Raw genomic sequence first — 18,972 nt, 5'->3', positions numbered from 1 at the left:
CGGATAGCGTATCAACGCGCAACTTGGGAGAAAATGTCAGAAATCAGGAACATCGATGACATTATTCCTTCTCCATCCGATGGATGCAAGCGGGCAATAATCAGCAGACAGACGTAGACAGACATGCTCTCCATATATCACTCGTATCGTATGCTAAAGTTATGTTTAGCACTGGTATTGCTGGATAAAAATACAGACGCAGATAGTTGCTCGCGAATACGGAATGAGATAAACATGTATAGTCTCGATAAAATATTTTAATATTTATTAAATGAAAAATATAAAAGCACGAATCATAATGAAAAGGTCAATCAATCGGTCATACACTTGCAAGGTGCCTCTCGAGGTGAATCAGGGTAGACGTGTCTTTTGTAAAAAAGAAGAAGTAAAAAAGGACATATCGCAAAACCGTGTGAGCTATACTCTTCGAATTTGGCTCACATGGAGAGGCGTCCGTTTGCATGGCTGGTTCCTGGTTCCGGTCCTGCCGCGGCAGGGTTGCGCACACAAGCTGGCCAAGTGCTTACACGGTGGCACCACTCTGGAGTTCAGTTCTTGTCACAAACCAAACATACCCATCACGCCGAGTTTCACTTCGATTGGCCAAGTATCATCCGCCGCCAGACGTTCAATGCCCTGAAGACCTGAAGTCGACATTTCAAAGAGGGGAAGGAGTGGGGTGGGGTGGGGAAGAGGAACGAATATAGCCCATCGATAAACGGGTTGTGTCGTGCTGGCCCGCTATGCCGGATGCCAGGCCCTGGCACGACACACCAGACTGGCTGGGCGGGCAGCCCGTTTAGCCGACGCAAATTGGGTTCGTGGGATTGAGATGGCTGGATCGAAGAAACGAATATAGCCCATCAGACCTGTCGATAAACGGGCCTGCGTCCCGTCCAGTACAGCCTAGGCCTAGCAAGGAGAAAAGGAAGAAAAACAAAAGGAGACAAGGGGGGATGGGCTGTGGCCTAAAGAGAGATAGGATGCAATGTAAAAATCTAAGGAAAAAAGCTAGACGGGCCATGCCGTGCTAGCCATGGGGTCGAGTCCAAGGCCCAAGTACGGGCCAATCCGGGTCGCGGACCGGCCAGGCCGGCGAGCTCTTTTAATAGGCATGCCCAGGTGGCGAGCTATAGGAGCGAACCAACAATGCGGGTCCCCAGCTCAAAAAAAGAAAATCCCCCTGAAAAAAGCTCAAAAAAAGAAAAAAACAATGCGGGTCCCCAGCTCCCGTCTCGCAAAATTGAATCGCCCCTCTACTCCTCTAGCCCTCCCCCCCTCCCCTTTCCTCCGCTTCTGCTCGACTCTGCACCCCGCGCTCCAAACTCTCCATGGCTGGGGGCTCGCTAGCAGCTGGAGCCACGCCCAACCGGCTAAAGCGCAAGGCCCCTGCCTCGTCCGCTGCCGCCACCTCCACCTCTGAAGGCGAGGAGGAGGCCATCGAGGAGGAGATAGAAGAGTTGGAGAGGGAGGTTGCCGATCTGGGCCGCCGCATACTCGACCACCGCCGTGACGCCGCCGCCCGCTTCGCCGAAGACGCAGTCTCCCGCCTCGTCGCCCTCCGTCCCCCGCCCTTCCTGGGTATGCGCACTTCCGGCCCTTGCTCTAGTACTAGGGTTTCTGGTTAGTTCGTCCACTTGTGTGGGCTTACAGCAATGTCCCCCGTTCGTGATTTTCTGGTAGTCAGGGTTCGGGATTAGGGAGACAAGGGTTTAAACCATATTTGGATCTAAGTTGACCCATCGAGAGATACGGAGGGAGGATTATTTTTTTAAAGTAGTGTTGCAAAGTAGCAAATGGATGGAGAAATTGTGGAAAGTATAAAAAATGAGAGCTTTTTCGGTTGACCAAATAATCTGAGGAATCCGTGGTTTATAGTCTAGGTAAGTTATAATTGGGACTCTGGTTGCCAGTTTGTAGCAGACAGTATTTGCTAAGGCTCGTTGTTGCTGAACTGTGTTGTGCTCAAGTTATTTTAAAATCCATGGTTAAAAAATTGGGCAGAAAAATACTTTCCGTTCCATAATTCTTGTCGAAATATTACATGTATCTAGACGCTTTTTAGGAATAGATACATCCATATTTGGGCAAATTTGAGACAAGAATTATGGAACGGAGGGAGTAGAAAATATTGGCTAGATAAAATAAGCAAAAGCTGGTTAGGAAACGGGATTATTATAATCTACCGCAATTCCAAACCTTGGAAGCACTGGTAAGGCTGGGTTAGCCGTATCCACGTGCTGACATGCCGTGATACCGGGATATGCGTATCCTGGAGCATCCCATCTTTTCTGATTAAAAAAAGAAAATAAATTGGGGATATAGTGGGACATGGTATGGGATATTCGCCGGATCCATGTTTTGGCTTTTTTTTTTTTGGAAAATGCCGTATCCCCATGTCCATATGCGTGGGTCGGTGCTCCATAGTGCCAAACACAGCCTAAATCAATGTGCTTATTCCCCTATTGACGAGTTATAGTAATACCGACGTAGTTCAGTTATGAAACAAATGCTTGACAATTTTATCATCTGGCCTTATATGATGTGCAGTGTTTACTGCAAGTGAAATGGAATTATGTGAAGTCTGGCATATTATATGAATATATGTAAGAGAACATGGTGCATGATCATGTGATAAGGTGCACCCTGGCAGAGTAGTCTGATCGGCTGTAGTTTCAACTGAGTTTGTAATTTTGTCGATAATATCTGAGAATTGCTTCTTGCTTAAGTACTTATCTGCAAGCCAGCATTATCTGCTCTTTTATACCTTAAACCTAAAACAGTGGATCATTCTTCCTTTCTTTTTTCCTGTTTTCCCCTATGCGAACTTAATTAAATATTTGTGTTACTTCATCACAAGTTAGTCCTTCACACTGTCATTCAATCAAGCACTTGAGTACAAGCTCAACCTGCTACTTTGCAATCATGGGTGATAAACATCATTTGGCATGGAATGAATAAGCGGAAAACCTAAAATAATGCAATGAGAACGAATATACGCAATATGGTAGTTCAACATAAGCTGACAATAGTTGGATATTGCAGAAGTTCCAAGTGAACCACAGTCTATTGCTGGATGGCATGCTGGAGCTGAACAACAGATGCTTGAAAAACTGAAGATCATCAAATCCAAGCTCGATCCTAATGTTGCTGTTATGCACAAGTTACTGAAGAATTTGAATGGATGTGCTGCTCGGATGGAGAAGCTGGAGCAACTGAATGTGAATATACATCCTGTTTTCCAAAGAAAACGGTAGCCATGACTATGTGTTGTTGTTTGATGCATTACGCAGAAGGCTGTGTGCTCACTCAGCAAGTGTACTATCTGTAACATGTTGGTGTTTAAATATACTGATTCAGTAGTATTTAGCAACAGACCAATTGCTGACACAAGGCATCCGTAGTTACACTTTGGGTGTGATGACTTGTTGTCTACATGTATTTAATCAGAAAGCACTGGGTGTAGCTGTTTTCGTGACCACTTCTATAGACTGTATTCTTACATTCTAACCTGTTGCTTCTAACCATTTCTATGAAAGATTACGAAAGTACCACGGAAACCTACTTGCATTGCACGTACTTCACATAGTAGTTGCGATCACACATCCGGGACAAGGTTGAGTCAAAAGCAGTTAAATACTGATTATTATTTAATTAAGATTGGCAGATACCGTCCGTTGTCTCTTCAGTTTTTTTCCTCGATTACAGGTTTGCTTGTAACTGGGACCAAACTCCAATATTTGGTAACATGCATAGCTGACCAAATTCCAACATTTTCTTTTTCCGTATAAGTACAATTCAAACAAATATGGAATCATACAGGCATGTGTACAGATGCAAACACCAAGCCTGTCTTCTAGCAATCTGCAGCGTGATATTCTGACTTGAAGAGCATATGCAACTTCTCCCTTATTGTCCAACTCATGCATATTTCTAATAAGTTACAGAAGACGCTTTGTCACTTGTTGCCAAATTTTCTAGATATATATGTAGATGCATTTTGGCTCAACGTATGTGTTACATGGAGTATATAATAGCAAAACCAGACGAAGAGAAAGGACAGATAATACATCTCTTCTGCACCTCTCAAAGCTTCGGTCTTGGGGTTTGTCCAGGCGTCTTCGCACGCCTAATCAGCGCCTCTTGGGTCAGCGACACAATGAGCTGACAATTTAAGGAAGATGATCTTAACTATTTGGATTACAAAACTAGTTAGCAGCATTCAAAGCTTTGAAACAACAAATAGGCATACCTCTCCTTGCCGGTTGAACATACGTCCAGTAACAAATCCCCTGCCACCGTGTGCAGATGGACTGTCTATCTGTGTTTGTTTCAGGAAAGATGATGTTGCAATAAGAGCTTCTTGCAGAAAGTTTATTTTCTGTCAGCAACAATTAAGAGACACAAAGTGATAGCTTACCACATATAACAACCAGTCATCGGCTTTCACTGGCTTGTGGAACCACATTCTGTGAAACATTAACAGGCAACATAAAGAGAGAATAGCGATTTACCGGTATGCTGGATGTGGTAAATTAAAAATTTCGATATCGAGTTTAGAGTGTTCAAACATACGAGTGGTCAAGACTGAGAGTGAATGTCTTCAAACCCCTCTCCCGGTGAGGATTGAGGCTGACGCCCGAATATAGTAGATCCGAAGCATATGCTACAACACATCTGTAAAACCATAGAGCAACTTAATGGACATACCCAACAATCTAGAACACGGACAGTGTATGGTGATGAAATGGCAAACCTATGCAGAGCTGGATCCTCTGAAAGTTTTCCTCTAGCTCTAAACCAATAGTACAAGCTGAAAAGAATCAGATTCAATACTGAATCAGACCAGCTAATAGCATGCAATAGGATCTATATCAACATTATGGCTATCGAGGATCTATATTGAAGCTTAGAATTTCTATTGAAAAATATCTGCGAGGTTTTGCAGTGTAGTTATGGGTTAGTTAGTGAATCTGAAGGCCACAAACAAATTTAATGGTGAACTTACCTTGGTTCATGTTGAGATGTAGAATCTTCACAGAACCTCATTTCAATGGGCCAAGGGACAAACTTCTTCTTGGCAGCCGAGTTTCTATATTGCCTGCAAATGAGTTAACTGTGAGGGCTATGAAAGCATGTGATAAAGAGCTGAACAGACTTTTAAACTCATATGATAACTGAAGTTTAAGAGATGTAATATCGAAATTTCTAAATGTGATGTTTGCTTGTTTCATTACCATTTGAAAATAGTACACATAACAATCGTCATGCTTTTCTAACTTAGCAGAAGATACTGCTTCTGAAGGCTAACATCATCTAAGGACAACGTTGATTTAGCCAATTATCAAATGAAATGCTTAAAAGTCACAAAAACTTACATTGGAAACCGTGGATCAGTGATTCTTCTTTCTCGTATCTCCTCCATATTTAGAAGCTGCATTTGATTACTTAATCTCAATACATTTTTCCCATGGGCATTAAAGGAAAGTGATGAAACTCCTTACCTGTTCTGGAGGAGGAACGTCAGGCATGATTGCAGCCTGATGCTCAAACCCTAATTCTTCCTTCTGCAACAGGATCAAATGAACATAAGTTAAGACCCCATTTTTTCTTCAGTGGTAGACTGATTTCAGGAGGTTGACCCTCCCATATATCTCAACCTAGTAGTGTCACTATAGTTTAATCATACCATAGGACAAATTTATCCCTGGGCCATGATATTTTTAGATGATTGATGTCTGAGACAAAGAATGATACTGATCTGTTGCTAATGCGAGTAAAACAACTCTTGGTTTAACACTTTAAGAACTTAACTTTGTATAGCATGATTGTTCATGTTTGATTTCGTCAGCATGGGAAGCTCTTAGGATTATATGAACCTAAAATTGAGATAGTGCACAGAATCTCTGTTAAGTCTGGCACACTCTTCGTCATTTTTCATTTTTGTGCACAGTAGGTTGGAGATATGGTGTGGCTTAGGGAGTTAAACATTAAAATGAATGAAGGGACGGCAATTTGATACAACCTTTTTGAAGCTACAAATATGGCCTACTAGCTAACATATTCTCAGCAGGAACAAGCTACAAATTTTCCCAGGTTATATCACAGGCAGTCTTGAATAAATATTTTTATTTTGCATAACAAACGCTTCTGCCATTTTTCATAAGACTAAAGATAATCACCTGGAAAGAAGCAGTTAAAGTGAATATAACAAGGCCTTTCTGCTTTGCCTCCACTTTTCTGGTGGCAAAGCTGGTTCCATCACGCTCCCGGTGAACTTGATATATTATTGGCACTACAGCAGAGGACAAAGAAAAGATAGAAAAGGACATAATTTTCTTTGGATAAAAGTAATAATGCACTAACGATCACAATAAAAAGATCATTATGTAGCAGGATATTATTATGAGCATACTAATAGCTAGAAGTAATATTATACACTTCTGCATGACAACCTGGTTATGGAAAAATGAGCACAAAAGTTTAGATATACTTACTATTATTGTCTCCTGCAATAAGAAAAATTGCATGCAAACTGTGCACAAGTTTCAGGCAATCGACCGTCTTGGATGCTGCTGCTAGTGCCTGCATGAGGGTTTAAAGATAGTGAAAACCATAGGCAATGATGTGTTTGTACATTTTATTCTACCCTTTGTTCCAAGTGTTTTCCCTGTCCTTTGGAAGTGTAGTGGAATGAGTTCTGATGACCGCTAACTAAGCATTATAATTTTTTTATCAAGCACGGATGAATGAATATGAATAAGATCGACATAATGTTGAAGAAGTATGTTTGGCCAACAACACCTTTACAAGATACTTGTCTTACGGAATTCACGTTCATCAATATACCATCACAAAACTGACTTTTTTCCATTTTGTACCTTCAGTGAACATCATTTTAAAAAGTATGCCAAAACTTACCAGGGTTCTTAGTATTGTATTGAAAATAAATCTATAGTGAACAGCAACAAGGACAAATATGGTTTCAAATTGATTATACTGTGAGTTCATATAAAAATATAGTACTCCCTCCGGTCCATATTACTTGTCTCAAATTTGCCCAAATATGGATGTATCTATGTTTACAAAGTGTCTAGATACATGTAATATTTCGACAAGTAATTCTGGCCGGAGGGAGCTATGTTGCATGGATACGGCAAAGACCTGCCGTATCAGTGCAGAAAACGTACTCAGAACGGGGATACGCACAGAACGGCTAGGATACGCATGTCCTCAGTTAGCCCGTTTTTTAATTTTAGAAAATAGGAAAAGGCTAGCTGGGGTACGCACGGGAGATACTCAGGGATACATAAAGGCCTGTTAGACTTGATCGGTGGCCCATTAGAAGACGTGCTCGATGGAAATTGACTGGACTAAAAGAATACCACGTACGCATCGACTCCTCTCGCCGTGACCTATATCTGTTTTCTGTGGCAGAGCCCTGCTTTTCCATTTTCTATGTATTTATACCTATATAATAGCCGTATCCCCGTTAGTGTATTTTTAAAAAGAGCCGTTTTCCCGTATCCCCGTATTCGTATCCCCGTACCATGTAACATAGGGAGGGAGTACAAGAATTCAAATGAAATCTGCCAGTAAGCGGTATATGAATCTTGCTATGAATTCATACAGGCATTAAAACGAACCTTTATGTGGACTTCTTTATTACTTAATTTCGTCAAAAAGGATAATTAGCAATACAGCGTCTCCCAGTTGAATACATCATGAAAGATTATATCAAAATCATAAACATCACCAACAACAAATACAATATAGCATGCATTGAAGAAAGTTGACTACACTTTTCCAAGGATAAGATGTTTGTGTGTTACTGAATTTGTCGTTGCAGAAATATTCTTGTGAACCGTATGTGATTTCCAAAGTTGAAGGAATTCAGAAGCATGCTTGATTCCTTTGTAGCATTGACTCAGTGGTTCAATGTTTCTACTTAAGTACAGGAAGTTGGGTGCCCCTTCAGAGCGTAAAAATCAAGCGGCCAAACACATGGGGTTGGCAGATATAGATGACAGAAAGTAAGAGAGAGAGTGTTTGAAGCATGCCTGCCCAATCAATTGTCCTCCAAAAACTTGCCTAAAAGTTGGAGCTTCTGGCAAAGTAAATCCACGAAAGATATCAAGCTACAAAACAGAGACAGGAATTGTGGTGAGCAAGATCACTAAATAAGGGACTTAAATGTAAATTATTATCCTAAAAGTTGGAGCTTCTGGCAAAGTAAATCCACGAAAGATATCAAGCTACAAAACAGAGACAGGAATTGTGGTGAGCAAGATCACTAAATCAGGGACTTAAATGTAAATTATTATGGTAGCATGTTTGTCTCTTTAATTTTTAAATCAGGAAATGCAAATCTGAAACTGCCGGGACTTATACTTCTTTCTTTTAGGTAAAAGAAAATAAAATCCCACGACCAATGACCATATCACATCAACTTTTAGCCTTCAGTCCGGTGAGCAAACTACAACTAGCAGGCATAACATATATGTTACTCCCTCCGTCCCATATTAAGTGACTCAAATTTGCCCAAATATGGATGTATCTATGCTTAAAAAGTGTCTAGATACATGTAATAGAAAGTCACTTAATATGGGACAGAGGGAGTACAATATTTGAGGAATTAGTATGTCTGATCATTATTCCTCCAGTTCAGTGAGAAAACTGCAACACGATTTATACCTCCTTAACAAATAGAAACGTCATAGACAACAGCATACATCAGAATTACCTCTAATGGCTCCAAATGCAAAATTTGTTCCATCAAAGTATGGTTTTCAGGTGTTTCCTCTGCATTCCAAATTGTCTTTGTTTGCAGCAGATGCCCATATTGATTTGGCAATACAAAGCAGTTCAGCTGCAAGACATGACTAACAATAAGCTAAAGCCAATTACTGTATTTGGAAAAGCCTCAGCTAATATCATTGCAAAAGGGATTCATAGCTAATAAAATGTCAAGTCTGAAATAGAAATATGGAAAATGGTACCTTCGACACTGCAATAACATTTACTTGATGAACGGAACTATTGGTCCCTGCAAAACAATGTAAAATGTTAGGAGCTACAGAGAATAATACATGAAACGTGGATTGTTTATCTTCTCATGCAAAGTATGGATGTACTTGATGAAAATAGATATAACCTGTAACAAAACTAAAAATCATGTATAGAGAGATCTTACCATAACCAAAATAGTCATATTTATTTAACACATAATCTGGGCGGTTTGCTTCTTCTGTGCTTGCAGGAGTAGAAACTTCGGCCTGCCAAATAACAAGAATATCTTTCAAGTAACAGAAAATTTTAGCACTAAGAATTCAACTTGCCTCTGCCCCCTGTCCCCTTTTGGTCCATTGCTAGAATACTTGACCTAGCATACTTTGTTTGCGACAACAAATATACTCCCTCCATCCCACATTAAGTGTGGCAACTTTGTCTAGATACGCATGTATCTACGCACTAAAACGTGTCTAGATACATGTGTATCTAAACAAAATTGCGACAATAGGATAATGTAACTAAAAAACATGACAGTAGAGTAGTCCGAATATATATCTAACAGTTTTAGCAGGGGAAGGCTAAAGAATAAAACGACCAGGTTTTTGCTCGGAAGGTCTGAAATCCCCAGATTGAGTCTTTCACCCAGAACACCAATGAAAATAATCAATGCTATAGAAATTTATAACATCATTTTGTTTGTAAATTTTTCAGTAGCTTAGAAGGAAAACAATTTTCCTAACAGATTCTGCTTTATCAGTGCTCCTCTATCTGTAATGCCCAGAAATGATGCACTCCAGCCATTCGAGTTGTGTACTGGCATAGTATTGCCTTTTTCGGCAATAGTCCCAACCACTCAAAGTGTACAGAAACAATAAAACGTCAATGCTGAAGATGAATGTTAGTCTTACAATGAACACTGTCGAAGAAAAGTATTTCGATCAATAAATGAAATAAGAACTAGCATACACTATACCTGTCCATCCAATATGATGCAAAGGCCATCTACAGGTTCACCTTCACGAGCAACGTATTCACCAGGTTCTGCAAAATACCATCATGAAAGCTAAATGCATAAATCAACTTGATTCTACGCCACACTAAAGGAATACAAGCTCAGCACCTTTCTTGGTAAGCACATACACTGAAGATGCAAGGGCTAAGTATCATCAAGTAAATGTACACTATATTATCTGGGCACTGATAGCAACTCAACAATCTTTTGTAATCTAGTTCCCAATTTACAATACATTTGCTCTAGATGATTAATGTTTAATACGTATGCTGACTATAACAGATACTACAATTAAACTAGTAGAACACCCATCGGTGAGCTCTGAGCTTGCACGCGAAATCATGTATGCAAATTTGAGAGTACAGCACTACAAATTTAGGGAATCACTAATACAGGGAGCATCTTTCAGTAGGCTAACAGTACAGAGTACTTTTAACTAAGCAGAGAGACTTAGGCTGCTGTCGCTGTTACTAGAAAACCCAATCGATCGATCGATCTAGGGGTGCTGAGACATAGCGACGGAGGCCGCACTACTTACCGTAGTGCTTGACCTGGACGGCTTCGGCGATCCTGCGGATGGACGAGCCGGGGAGGCGCTGCAGGAGGGGCACCTGCCCTAGGAATTCCGTCACTGCACACCAATGGCAACCGTCCCCCAAATTAGCCAGAGTCGCTCCCAAATTCGGTAGGCTCTGCGCTGCTTTACCTTCTTCCTGATCCATCGGTGCTGGCTGTCGTCGGCGCGCGGCGGGGAGCTCCGGGACAGCGAGGCGAGGCAGGGGCGCTTCAGAAGGCGGACAAGAAATATCTCGAATTTAAACGCGAAAGAGATTTGGCAGGTCGGAAACTTGTGGGGAGGAGTTGGAGGACGAGACGAGAGAAATAAAATTTCAGTTCATTATTGTTTTCGGGTTTCTGCACGTGGCAGATGTGGATCGGCAACGGCAAGACCGCGGGTTCGCATGTCAGGTCTGGGGTTGGTAGAGTGCAACTAGCTTTTCACAGTGGCAGTGGGGCTGGGTGATGGGAGGGCCCATTAGTCAGTGAATTGCGGACTCAAGCTTCCCGGATAAAATGGTGGTAGTTAAAGGCGTGTAGCATGTGCGCTTCCCGGATATATCCTGATGCCGCTGAAGCACGCGGCATCTCTCCCTGATTATCGTCACGTTTATATATCCTTCACATGTTGCTAAGGGACTCTTTGGATCGAAAGATTAAAAAACAAAGGAATAGAAAATAACATGGGATTGAAATGCCATGGCATCTTGAATAAGGATTCAAAACATAGAAATTGTTTGAAAAAAGTGTTTGGATGTTCCTAGGAAAAGTATAGAAATTTTGAGATTAGATGGAGTAAGAAAGGAGAGAGATAGAGAAAAGACTTTCAAAGGAAAGTTTCAAAGAGGTTAGACCTCATGCCTGAATTCTTCCAAAATTTAGAGAAAAAATTCTTGTCCTATGAGATTCCTTTGGTGCAAATCTTACAATCCAAATGACATCTATAAGAATTATTCCTTAGAATTGGAATCCTCTATTTTTTCTTAAAAAAGCCTGCAATCCACGGAGGCCCTAAAAGTCCACAGGTGAATTCGTTAGGAGTAAATATAAAATATCACATTTCAGGCAACGTACTATTAAAACTATTTTTTTAGTGTTGGTGCAAAATCATCACTGTTTCTTTTGTACCGATCGCTCTTATTACTGATCTCTCGCTTCAGCACGAATTAACAATAAATCTGATGTCATTCCAGTGTGGTGCTTTTTGTGATTCACTAGTCGTGCAAGAAAAGACACTATATCATGATATACTGATGCAGATACCTTTAAGGACGTCGACAATTAAGAAAATACATTTAATGGCATAGTTGTACGTAGAATCAATATTCACTCGTCACGTCATCTAAATTTGATGTTAAAATAATACGCACGGTGGGTTATATTTTTAAATTGGATCTACATGACTTGTTAGCATTAAATTCGATATTGTATGATGGTAATATGGTCAGCTTTTACCTAGCTCTAACTCGAGTCTTGGCTAAGAGTCTGAACCTTCACGAAAAGACGGTTATCTTTTCTCTACTATTTCTCTCTCCTTAACATCATCAATCATATAATAAAAAATCAATTGAAAGTTGACCTTTACGGATACGTTAAGCCAAATTCATGACATTAGCAAGAAGAATGAGACGCTCCTTTTAAGTACGTAAATAAGGATTCCCCTGGTGTGACTCGAACACCCTGGCTTGCGGCTTGATGTTAGCACTATCTCTCCATGCTATAAAGTGTCAATATCTCTTCTTGGTTGCTGGACCCTTGTAACTGCCGTGATTTATATATTTCTTGCTTCCTCTTTTTCGATAGAACAAAGATATTCATTAGAGTCGACATGTCCAGTGAAAAGTCCAATTCAATGCAAACTATTCTCGTAAATAACTGGATTAAGAAAGCATGGCTCTGATCAAAAGTGGAAGTCCCACCAACCACTTAAACTTGATAATAGGTGGTTATGTGCAAAAGTTTGTTCAACTGGTTGTGAGAATTCCACATTTGATTCAAGCTGTGCATTTTTAATCCAATGTACTATGATGATAGTATTCAAGTTTGCACTGGATGTTAGTTTTCGTTGGACATGTTGTCTTCGTTAAATAACTTTGGCATTACAGAGAATTCCTGGCAAAAACGAGAAAAATAACCATGTTCTTGGAGAATTCTCCACCTTCATTAAATAACTCCGGTATCATGATAGTTTTCAAGTTTGCACTGAATGTGAGTTTTTATTAGTCAAGTTGATGGCGCACCGCCCCCGCCGCTCAACTATTAGAGCCCAACTGACGGTGTTGCTTGCGGACGTACCAAGACTAAGGTCCATGAGATTGGGGACCAACCTCCCGAAAAGAAGTCATTGTCTGGACAACATGAATCTTTCGGTCCATGTCAGTCACCACCGATTAGGATGTAAGTGGGATCCGGTTATGTTGTATTTCTAGTTCATAAGAGATTTGCTAGTCCAAAATTTTGTTTAAAATTTGAACTAAAATTTAGAAATTGATCTGCAAGTGGGTTCTTTGTGGGAGATCTCACTTGACAGTTGACACCCTACACCGCTCCAAGCGACAGCATCCGCCGGCCACACCCTCACATATGGTTGTACTACTTCGCATAAGATCTTCAAGATGCAAACGCACTGACGCACGGCGTCAGCGCACCGCACGGTACTTCGCCACTTCGGGTCGGTTGTTCCCTTCGTCTTTCGCTATAGGACTCGGAGTCGGTTCACAGGCCTGATTGGAGTCGGTTACGGGGGACCGACTCGATCGGCGTCCTCCTTTTAAATAAATCTCTGACGCACGGGAGCCCTTTGGTCTTCTGTCACGCCCCCAATGGCAAATCCCAGCGCCGCCTCCCGCGCCGAGGAGATCACGCGCCCGTCGAAGTCTCTATCCAAGGCCGCCCACCGCCGCGCCGCCGCCGTGTCCCAGAAGCTCGCCGCGCGCGGCCTCTGCACTTTCATCTGGCACAAGAAGCTCGACCGCGACCTCTCCCGCGGCCTCGTCCCGGACATCGTCTCCCTCCGCTCCGAGCGCCGCCGCTGCCTCGCCCGCCGCAAGGAGGCCGCCGCCGTCAGCTCATCCTCCGCCGCTGCCTCCCGGCGGACATCCCCGCCGCCGATCACGACCGCCTTTCTGGCCAGGGCGGAGGAGGACGCCAAGGAGGCGGCATTCCTCCTCGAGCAGAGCAGGCTCCGGGCCGAGACGCGGTTCGGCCACGGCCGGCCCAAGCCCATCGACTTGCTCGTGAAATCGCTCGACGGGACGCTGCGCTGCGCGCTCTCGGCGTTCCGCGGCGCGTCGTTGGAGGACCTGCGTGAGCTCGGCAAGCAGATCGCGGAGCCTGCCGGTCTAGACAGGGCGAACGGGCCCTTCTGGGAGGCCGCCAAGGTAATGTGCGACGCCGAGATCGCCAAGGCCGCCGGGACGGCAGCAAGCCCCTGGACGGCAGGGGGCAGCGGGAGCCTGCTATACCCAGTGATCGTTGCCGACGTGAGAAGAGACGTCGGTTGCAAGAGCGCCGAAGAGCTCGACGAGATGCAGGCGACCATCGCCGCGCGGCTGGCCACCGGCCAGGCCATGGTCGTCGAGTACTGGCAGGAAGTGTTGGAGCTCATCCGGGTCGAGAGGGCCAGGAAGTTCCTCGAGGAGAATTACTCCACACGCGACGACGCGCCGCCCGCGTTCGACGGCCATGACGAGGAACCTGAGAGCGCAGACGACGACGGAGACGGCTTCGCGGACGCCGACGAGGAGGAGTCCGAAGCCATCTGCCCGGTCGCGGTGCCGCGGACGCTGACGAAGCCCAAGTACATCGCGCGGGTGCGGTCAGGGTTCGAGTGGAACAAGTACAACCGCGTGCACTACGACCATGACCGTCCCCCGCCCAAGACCGTCAAGGGCTACAAGTTCGTCGTGTTCTACCCTGGTTTCACCGGCACGAAGGCTCCCGAGTACACCATCCACAAGGACGGCGACGGGGAGAGCGGCGAGACCTGCATCATCAGGTTCCACGCCGGGCCACCGTACGAGGACATCGCGTTCAGGATTGTGAACAAGGAATGGGAGTATTCGCGGAAGGCGGGATTCAGGTGCACCTTCGACAGGGGTATCCTGCACCTGAATTTTCACTTCAAGCGCTTCTTTTACAAGCGATGAGAGTAAATAGAAGAGTGTTGAATTACTGACGCAGCAGGAGATCGATGAAATTGATACTTCATCTGTTTATCTTGTTCAAATGTACATGTTCATTTGCTAGCTACTGCTTGTTGTTTCGTTTTCGCAGTCCGATTGTTCAAGCTTCTGATTTGGAGTGAATAGTACGTCTGTACTCAGTTGAATATCCACTGATCCTTCAAGGTGGCACAGACCCGTTTCATGTAGTTAACAGTACTAGACATAACATGCGGTTAATTTGGATAAGAAGCCAGATATTCCTTCAGCAAAGAGTATCTGCAATTGTTTCAGCATCAATAGAATTTACGAAATCTGCAGGTCTACACAATCCTTGAAAGGGACAGATTTGGACCCTGAGGGTCAGTTCTCCTGTTTTCTGTAATTTAAGACACTCAAAATTATGAAGCTTTGTCAGGAACATAGAAATGTGCTTCTGTTTTCTCTGGAACAAACCTGGTAGATTGAAGGAAATTTCAAATTTCAAATCCAATATCTCAGCTCTTTTCAGTTGTAAATAATCATAGGCAACAGTACTGCAAAATAGAAGAAGTAATATAGATACTCCGTACCACACAGGCAAGAGAGTTACAAGGTGGACAGTTTCGTACCTTCCGACTCTTCGCTGTTAATAAAGCATCTTGCTAAACTCAGTTGTACATTACAAGAACCAAGAAGTTCATCCAGGCTATCCTGATCTAATGATACTACTTGGTCTGTTACAAAATGTAATGCAGTACTGAGGTTACGACATAGTTATAAAGAACGGCAATATATTAGTAGACAATGCCTGCAGAAACATCACTCCTCGATCAGAATCTCCATGTCCATGTCAGATCGTCTGCCCCTGCACCCAAGAATCTCACCATTGGCAAGCTTCTGCAGATCAACAACAGAGAGCTGATCGAGCCATCTCACAACATGGTTTGCTGCATGAAGTTCATAGGCAGGGTGTCGGCTTGCAACCGCAACACATCTCATCCCAGCAGTGTGTGCAGATTCTGTTGTCAAGTTTGAGTTGCCCATCACAAGACAAACATCAGGCTCAAGACCAAGTTGCTTTGCTGCAACCTCAAACATCTCACCATCAGGTCTCCCGCAGCGGAAGTCCTCCGCCGCCACTATAGCATCAAAGTAGCCTTGCAGACCAACAGCTTTGATCTCTTCTTCCAGGCTCGTCCGTGGGCGAGAAGTTGCAATTGCTATTGGGATGTCAAATTCCACAAGGGTGTTCAAGAAATCGAGAACACCTGGTCGCAGCTGGTAGAATCGACCTCGGAGCTTTTGATAGACTGCCTCCTTACGTGCTGCCAACCTTTTAATTTCTTTTGGATCACCAGACCAATTTAAGACTTTTGAGATAGCCTGATCAGTTCTCATTCCCTCAATTTCCTTCAGTACTGCATCCGGGGGGAAAGACTTTGACTCTTCGAGTGATAAGACATACCACACCCGGGGCTCTAGATCCGGGTCATCATCTTCGACAACAACACCCTCCCACTCCAATATCACACCAAACCGATTACCAGCCACAGCTCCTTCCTTCCGCTGTTTCTTCTTTGGGGCTGCTGGTTCCTTAGCCCTTTCTTGCGACAGGAGCAGCCAGCTGAGGCTTTCAGGGAGCCTATAAACAAATTTGTAGAACACATTGTCTTCCTCGTGGGCCTGGGGGGTCCTCTTGAAGTCAGTTGCATGGGGCTTGAGATGTGCCATCTTCACCCTCATGCTTTTACCCCCAGATTTTGCAGTTGAATGCATGCTCAGTGTGAAATGTGAGTTGCTTGGCCAGCATCTCCTGTATAATTTGTGAATGAGCTGGTGGGAACTGTCAAGTAGGCTGATGGATGAGATCATTTCTTCAAAATCCTATATAGTTGCAAATCAATTATTAAGCGCTTTGCAGCAAGGTCGGTTCAGCCCATGTGTGAATGAGCAACGAGAAGCTAGCAATTTCACCCATGTTAAGAATCTTCTATACCTAAATAGGGGATCCCCACTACATGATTTCTCTAAACATGCAAGCATGCCACCTCATCATGTCCACCACATGCATGTCACCTCATTAAGTCATGCATGCATTCTTAGGTTTTATTTTCTAAATGTAAAAAATGAGAATACTTTTACATCTTTTCCTATTAGTTTTAGTATTTTAGCATGTTTCCGTAGCAACACGCGGAGCATCATCTAGTTGAGCAAAAAGGTATAAGCAGAAAGCACAAGTATATCTTTTTTGAAGGGGAGCACACAAGTATATCATGGGATTCAGAAGTCAATCTCAAATGTTAAATCCCTAAACATGAACGGCTCGGCTTCAGTTGGGCTTTTAATTCAGTATAAGGGGACAGATTTGTTCCACTACTTCGTTAGCCAGATTGTTGTGTCCGTGTGTGCCTTTGTAAATCTAGTTCATTATTACAGCAACATGAGGTTGCTTGGACACAGTTCTTCAAACTGCTAATAATTTATAGAATCTATAATAAAGAGCGAATGCTGAGCCCAACTTATGCAAGCACCTGACGGCCTGACCTGACCATATGAACCAAGACATGGACTAAAAGTTAACCATCAAAACTTGACGGCGCCTTCTGCTAAGATATCCGCTTGCACATTCAGACAATCTTACTGTAAATGCAGTGAGGAAAGGTCTACTGAAGCATAGAAGTACGCACATACTGGAAAACAGCTGCTTAACCTGAGCAGCTAGAAACTCCTCAAAACGATAATGCTAGCAATCTGACTCGACATTACACGGTGAGCCGGTGATACAGTCCACTCCACTTAAAGCACCAAACAGCAAAATCCGAATCATTCTTGAACACAAACTCAAGAACACAGAGCTTAAGAAATGTATACTCCGCATAGCGTAGCACAAAGCAAAAAAGCTACTCCGTACTACTAGTTAAAATCTTTCTTACCCGAGGAAGAATGGGAGGGGGCGGAGGAGTTGAAGGGGGAGGGGAAGAGAGAAGAGCAGGCGAACCCCGCACTTGTCCCCTTGCTGCGCTTCCCTTGGATGGTGGAGACGGCCTCCATCCGGATAGGCAATAATGCGTCCGGCTGCCTTCCATTGGCTCCTCTTGCGGCAGTCGCCCGTGTCAATGTCATGTGGGGGCACGCAAGATTAGGGCCACTCGTCAGTGAGTGCGTAGAGCAGGAGGGTCGGGGGAGCTGCCTGTTGCTTCCGTGAGAGCTGAGACGGCGCCTCACTGGGCCGTGCGGGCCGGGCCGGTATCTCTTCAGCTCCAACTCTTTTCTTTTCAGTTAAAAAAAGGAATTTTCTTTTCTCTTTCATCTCTCCATTTTCTCGTCGAGCACTCGCGCGTCCGTCGGCTCATGGAAAGCTGTGTCTGAGTCTGGTCAACTGTACCCGGTTGGTCTGGTTCCAGTTAATGCGGATGGCTCCCTCGACGAAAAAATTATAAAAAAGAAAGAATTATAAAGAAGACGCCTATTTGTGTCTTTTCTACAAGTTATGTGCCACGTGGCTGGGAAAGCACGATACATTAGTTATAACTTTACTTTTTATAGAAATCTGAGTTGTGGTGTATTCACTCTATTGAAACTATTTTGTGCTAGCTAAAATATAATTCTAATTAGTCATTCAACATCGTAGATATATACATCATGGTATACTTTCTTCGTGCCAATTTAGATGCCGTCTTAAACATTTTTTATGCGTGAGCGATTTTACCACGCTAACGTCACCGTCAAAAGGGCTTTCGTGCACTCCTCACAGTATTAATTTCACCCAAAAACGAAAGCTCCCGTCCAGTGCATGTGGTATGAATCCATGCATCAAACACACCGATGCATCATTCATGCAGAAATAGAACGAATACTTAATCACGCCTAAAACAACATGCTTACTAGGGGAAAAACTAAAAAAAAAGTTACAGCACACATTTATTTTAGTATGGAGAGTACTCGAGAAGATGCGGAGACGTTGGAGATGATAGAAGAAATGTGTGCAAGAAAAAAAAAGTTACCGAGCGAGATGTGTTACCATGGTTCTTACCGCCTCTTTGGTTCAAAGGATTTTCGAAAACATTGATGAAGGATTTCAATCCTCAAGGATTTTTCTTATAGTATTCACCATTTGATTCGTAGTATTACAAAGTAAGATTTTTTTTCTAGAATCCATTCACAACAAGTTTTGCGTAGATATCTACTCCATTTATTGTATTTAAGACAACACGACAAATTAACTCGTGCTAATAAAAGAAGTCT

At 43.2% G+C, this 18,972-nt stretch overlaps 4 protein-coding genes across 7 annotated transcripts; 2 read left to right on the top strand and 2 right to left on the bottom strand.

The window, feature by feature from the left end:
• Positions 1-1,253: 1,253 nt before the first annotated feature.
• On the top strand, positions 1,254-3,548 carry LOC100842920. Its single transcript, XM_003580259.4, has 2 exons — positions 1,254-1,581; positions 3,046-3,548. Exons 1-2 carry the CDS (start codon positions 1,332-1,334, stop codon positions 3,255-3,257), a joined length of 462 nt encoding a protein of 153 aa, XP_003580307.1. The 5' UTR covers positions 1,254-1,331; the 3' UTR covers positions 3,258-3,548.
• Positions 3,549-3,753: 205 nt separating this feature from the next.
• LOC100842302 (acyl-CoA thioesterase 2) lies at positions 3,754-10,930 on the bottom strand. 2 transcript variants are annotated; one of them, XM_003580257.4, is made up of 17 exons: positions 10,731-10,928; positions 10,563-10,655; positions 9,986-10,053; positions 9,194-9,275; positions 9,000-9,046; positions 8,744-8,869; positions 8,061-8,138; positions 6,498-6,585; positions 6,183-6,295; positions 5,505-5,567; positions 5,379-5,434; positions 5,009-5,101; positions 4,757-4,813; positions 4,576-4,677; positions 4,421-4,469; positions 4,253-4,321; positions 3,754-4,164 (listed from the first exon to the last, which is right to left on the bottom strand). In XM_003580257.4, the coding sequence occupies exons 1-17, from the start codon at positions 10,744-10,746 to the stop codon at positions 4,087-4,089; spliced, it is 1,278 nt and encodes a 425-aa protein (XP_003580305.1). In that variant the 5' UTR covers positions 10,747-10,928; the 3' UTR covers positions 3,754-4,086. The 2 variants fall into 2 exon arrangements, with proteins under 2 accessions (XP_003580305.1, XP_010240231.1); XM_010241929.3 differs by having other exon boundaries at positions 10,563-10,930.
• A 2,474-nt stretch (positions 10,931-13,404) lies between these two features.
• On the top strand, positions 13,405-14,730 carry LOC100827746 (cactin). The gene has a single exon (XM_003581467.3). The coding sequence runs from the start codon at positions 13,405-13,407 to the stop codon at positions 14,728-14,730; it is 1,326 nt and encodes a 441-aa protein (XP_003581515.1).
• Positions 14,731-15,282: 552 nt separating this feature from the next.
• On the bottom strand, positions 15,283-17,818 carry LOC100842612 (5-amino-6-(5-phospho-D-ribitylamino)uracil phosphatase, chloroplastic). 3 transcript variants are annotated; one of them, XM_010241928.3, is made up of 2 exons: positions 17,661-17,818; positions 15,283-16,611 (listed from the first exon to the last, which is right to left on the bottom strand). In XM_010241928.3, exons 1-2 carry the CDS (start codon positions 17,811-17,813, stop codon positions 15,547-15,549), a joined length of 1,218 nt encoding a protein of 405 aa, XP_010240230.2. In that variant the 5' UTR covers positions 17,814-17,818; the 3' UTR covers positions 15,283-15,546. The 3 variants fall into 3 exon arrangements, with proteins under 3 accessions (XP_010240230.2, XP_024311779.1, XP_024311778.1); XM_024456011.1 differs by having other exon boundaries at positions 15,283-16,540; positions 17,661-17,789; XM_024456010.1 differs by having other exon boundaries at positions 15,283-16,570; positions 17,661-17,774.
• Positions 17,819-18,972: the final 1,154 nt, after the last annotated feature.

The sequence above is a fragment of the Brachypodium distachyon genome, chromosome 5, assembly GCF_000005505.3.
Source record: "Brachypodium distachyon strain Bd21 chromosome 5, Brachypodium_distachyon_v3.0, whole genome shotgun sequence".
In the NCBI taxonomy this organism is placed as follows: Eukaryota; Viridiplantae; Streptophyta; class Magnoliopsida; order Poales; family Poaceae; genus Brachypodium; species Brachypodium distachyon.
This window is presented reverse-complemented; position numbering and strand designations above follow the sequence as displayed.

Excerpts from the sequence above, each read along its gene's own strand:
- LOC100842920 (XM_003580259.4), top strand. The coding sequence starts at position 1,332 with ATGGCTGGGGGCTCGCTAGCAGCTGGAGCCACGCCCAACCGGCTAAAG. Across the intron at positions 1,582-3,045 it reads CCGTCCCCCGCCCTTCCTGG|AAGTTCCAAGTGAACCACAG; the intron begins GTATGCGCACTT and ends TGGATATTGCAG.
- LOC100842612 (XM_010241928.3), bottom strand. The coding sequence starts at position 17,813 with ATGGAAGGCAGCCGGACGCATTATTGCCTATCCGGATGGAGGCCGTCT. Across the intron at positions 16,612-17,660 it reads CCCCTCCCATTCTTCCTCGG|GATTTTGAAGAAATGATCTC; the intron begins GTAAGAAAGATT and ends GCAACTATATAG.
- LOC100827746 (XM_003581467.3), top strand. The coding sequence starts at position 13,405 with ATGGCAAATCCCAGCGCCGCCTCCCGCGCCGAGGAGATCACGCGCCCG.
- LOC100842302 (XM_010241929.3), bottom strand. The coding sequence starts at position 10,746 with ATGGATCAGGAAGAAGGTAAAGCAGCGCAGAGCCTACCGAATTTGGGA. Across the intron at positions 9,276-9,985 it reads GCATCATATTGGATGGACAG|GCCGAAGTTTCTACTCCTGC; the intron begins GTATAGTGTATG and ends GTTATTTGGCAG. Across the intron at positions 4,814-5,008 it reads ACATCTCAACATGAACCAAG|CTTGTACTATTGGTTTAGAG; the intron begins GTAAGTTCACCA and ends GATTCTTTTCAG.